Raw genomic sequence first — 3499 nt, forward strand, 5'->3', positions numbered from 1 at the left:
CTGCACCGTTACATTATAACTATGTTAAACTATATAAATTGTATAAACTATAAAAATGTATTTTACAAAAAAAGAAATCCTTGATTTAATAAAAAAAAATAAATCCGATGTAATAATGAATCATATTTTTTCTAAAATAAATGTAAATAGTGCAGATGTTAGTCATGATAGACTTAAACGTTTGCAGGTTGCACTATTCACTTTGAAAACAAAGTATAATATAAAATTTAATGCTGCCAATCGGAAAATCGAACGATTCAAATCTAAAAATTCAACTTGGTTAAATTCTGAATTTTACGTCCCGGACTTACAGATTAATATTGACAAAGAAATAAACAAAAAAATAGTACTCTTAGTTCTCGAATTTAATCAAACTTCTGACAGATCGAAAAGGAGAAAAGCTGCAGAGATCAGTATGCAACACGACATTGATCCTGAAGCAATGGTAATGGCGGGTTGTTATGCCGCAAGACATTCGGGACAGAGTGATCTATGTTCAGTTCTTCAGAAAATATCAAAAAGTCCTGAACAACTAACAAAAATTGAAAATATATTAAGTTCAGCGGCACAACAAACATATGCGATAAAAAAGAAAAGCCCTGAAGAAGCTTTACGATTTATTTTAGATAATTCTTTATCTAAAAACGTTTACGTAAATCTACGCTTGGCATCGAAAGAGTCTGGCGCAGATATCTGGCCACCATACAACGATATCCAAAAAGCTAAGGCAGCCCTAAAGCCACCAAAAGAATTGGCTTCAATTTCAGATAACTCGGCTGAGGTTTCATTACAGCCACTTTTAAATCATACTGCAAAATGAATAATCGAACTACAGTCGGAAGTTTTAATAAAAAATATGCGAGATTCTCATGTTAATGAACTTGAAACAATATTAATATGTTCTTGGGGGTTTGGTGGAAGTTCTGGCCACTCGACTTATAAGCAATATTACAAAGACAATGGAGAAAATGCAAGTGATGAACATTTGTTTGCTACTACCCTTATTCCTTTAAGATTAATTACAGAAAGTGGTGTGATTCTATGGAATAATCGGGTATCGCAATCACGAAAATTTTGCCGACCGATAAAATTTCATTTTATTCAAGAAAGTAAAGAAGTAATTTTGACACAAAAAAGAAATATCGAACAACAAATAGAACAACTTGATATCTTTGAATATAAAATAGAAAACTATTCAACAACAGTTCGTTTTTCTTTGCACATGACACTAATTGATGGCAAGGTGTTAAATATTATTACTGTTGTTGTGGATGGTTTCTAGAAAGAAATACACCATCCCAAGTCATTTGAAATACTTAGTAGGTTTATTATAAGCCAACACTTGGTTATACAGAACAGCGTTGATATAAAACGTGAAAAACAGAACAGGGCCAAAAGCGTAAGTCTTCGTAAACGCATTTGCAAAAGCGTAACCAATAAGCAATCAGCAAAATGGAAAAGAACGAAAAGTAACATGCGACTTACAGATAGATACATAAAAACAAAACCAAAGAATACACTTTAATCTTACAACACTCTCCCTAAATTGTAGCGGAGCCGGGACCGCTGTGGGAAAGATCGCATCACTGCGGGAGACTATTGCAGTCTCGGAGACGTGGTTGGCCGGCAACAGTTTTGAGGGGCGTCAACGGTTTCAAGTGGTCAACACAATGCTTGTCCCGTTTTCCAGGCCGGCTCAGCGACAGTGTACCAGTTTTTATTCCTGGGCCAATCAACATCAACGCCTCGACGATCGAGGAATATTGGGATTTGCTGATAAACAATGAAATGATTGAATTGATTGTTGAGCATACAAATAAAAAAATTGAAGATGTCTGTGCTAAGGATATGGCTGCTGACAAAGACATGCAGACTTACCATCACTTGACTGATGTTGCGGAAATGAGAGCATATTTGGGAATGCTCTATTACAGCGGACTATGGAAACAGTCGTCACTCAATTATGAGCGGCTCTGGGACAGAAGCAACGGTACGACTGTGTACAGATGCGTTATGTCTCGAACAAGATTTATGTTTCTGTCGACATGTCTGCGATTTGACGAAAAAAATATTAGAGATAATGCAGACAAATTCGCTCCAATTTGCAAATTATGGAACAGCTTTATAAACAATTGCCAGCAGTATTATAAACCCCACAATAACTGCACTGTCGACGAGCAGCTTCTCGGTTTTCGAGGCAGATGCTCGTTCCGCATGTACATCAAGTCGAAGCCCGATAAATATGGCTTGAAAATAATCAGCTTGAACGACGCATCTACATCTTATATGTACAACGCTATGCCTTATGTAGGGAAAACGACGACGCCTGTTAATGAGTTTGTTGTTGAGTATTTTTTCAGAGAAATAACACCGATTCACGGCTCTGGGCGCAACATTACTTGCGACAATTGGTTCACCTCTATTCTACGTATTCAACGGATGCTTGAGGCACCTATAAATTTACGCATCACTGGAACGATACGCAAGAACAAGCGCGAAATTTCTCAAGAGATGAAAGTTGCTGAGAAACAAACTCCGGTAGCCAAGTACTGTTTTACAAAAAATCTCACGCTGCTGTCATACAGTCCCAAAAAAAATAAGGTTGTGTTATTACTAACCTCTTATATGCACGGTAGTACCCAGGAAATTGATGGAAAATCCGAAATTATTGATTATCACTGTTAGCAATCGCGTGAAAATAATTACTTATATTACCGTCCGTCCAACCATCGTTTATCTGTCAACAAGGCCGATATTTGTTTTGGTTACATAACCGTTTCTTTCAAAGTTCTAAACAAGCGCTCTGTGCCCCTTTCGAGCCACCAAAGTAAAACCAAGCAGCGTATATAAAGCGCTTCCTCGATTCCGGAGCCAGAAGTTTTTTGAATTTGATACGAAGCGAAAAACGAAAATTAAGATAGAAAACGTTCGAAAAGTCGCGAGTGTTCGATCTCAGACTCACATAAAGTGGTCTTATGTAGTGAATTTATTAGAAATAAACGCATTTCTAAACTTGTAAATTTGTTGAGTGCAACCGGACATTATTTTGCGACATCTCTCGATATTTTATTGCCTTCTCCAATTTTCCGTTTTTCTGCCTATCTCTGTCTCTCAGAGTTCTTGCTCACTTTCCGAGATTGTCGATTCGCTCTGCGAACGACAATAAGTCTTTCTATCTCTTGCTCTCTTGCGTTCTTCTCACCGTTCTCTATCGCTCTAATCCGTTACCTAATTACCGCAATCGACACCTGCATTCATTCAGAGTGCTTCCAGCGCCTCTTTATTAAGTTCCAACATATAAACCAGTGTCAGCCTTGGTTTCGCGAACAATTACAATAAAACTAAGGGCGGAACAGACTGTTTTGACAAACTATGCCACTCATTTACCGTCAGCCGAAAGACGAATAGGTGGCCTATGCGTATGTTTTTTAGCATTTTGGACCAGGCAGCAGTAAATGCGCGAATTTTACTAAAATGTAAAAATAATATTCATGGCATC

At 37.5% G+C, this 3499-nt stretch overlaps 1 protein-coding gene across 1 annotated transcript; it reads left to right on the plus strand.

Moving 5' to 3' along the window:
• Positions 1 to 1545: 1545 nt before the first annotated feature.
• On the plus strand, positions 1546 to 2977 carry LOC105673472 (piggyBac transposable element-derived protein 4; the record flags this gene model as incomplete). The annotated part of the gene is made up of 1 exon (XM_012369127.2): positions 1546 to 2977. A coding segment is annotated over one exon (1140 nt), but the record flags the coding sequence as incomplete, so codon positions are not given.
• Between the last annotated feature and the right edge of the window lie 522 nt (positions 2978 to 3499).

Source organism: Linepithema humile, chromosome 8 (genome assembly GCF_040581485.1).
Source record: "Linepithema humile isolate Giens D197 chromosome 8, Lhum_UNIL_v1.0, whole genome shotgun sequence".
In the NCBI taxonomy this organism is placed as follows: domain Eukaryota; kingdom Metazoa; phylum Arthropoda; class Insecta; order Hymenoptera; family Formicidae; genus Linepithema; species Linepithema humile.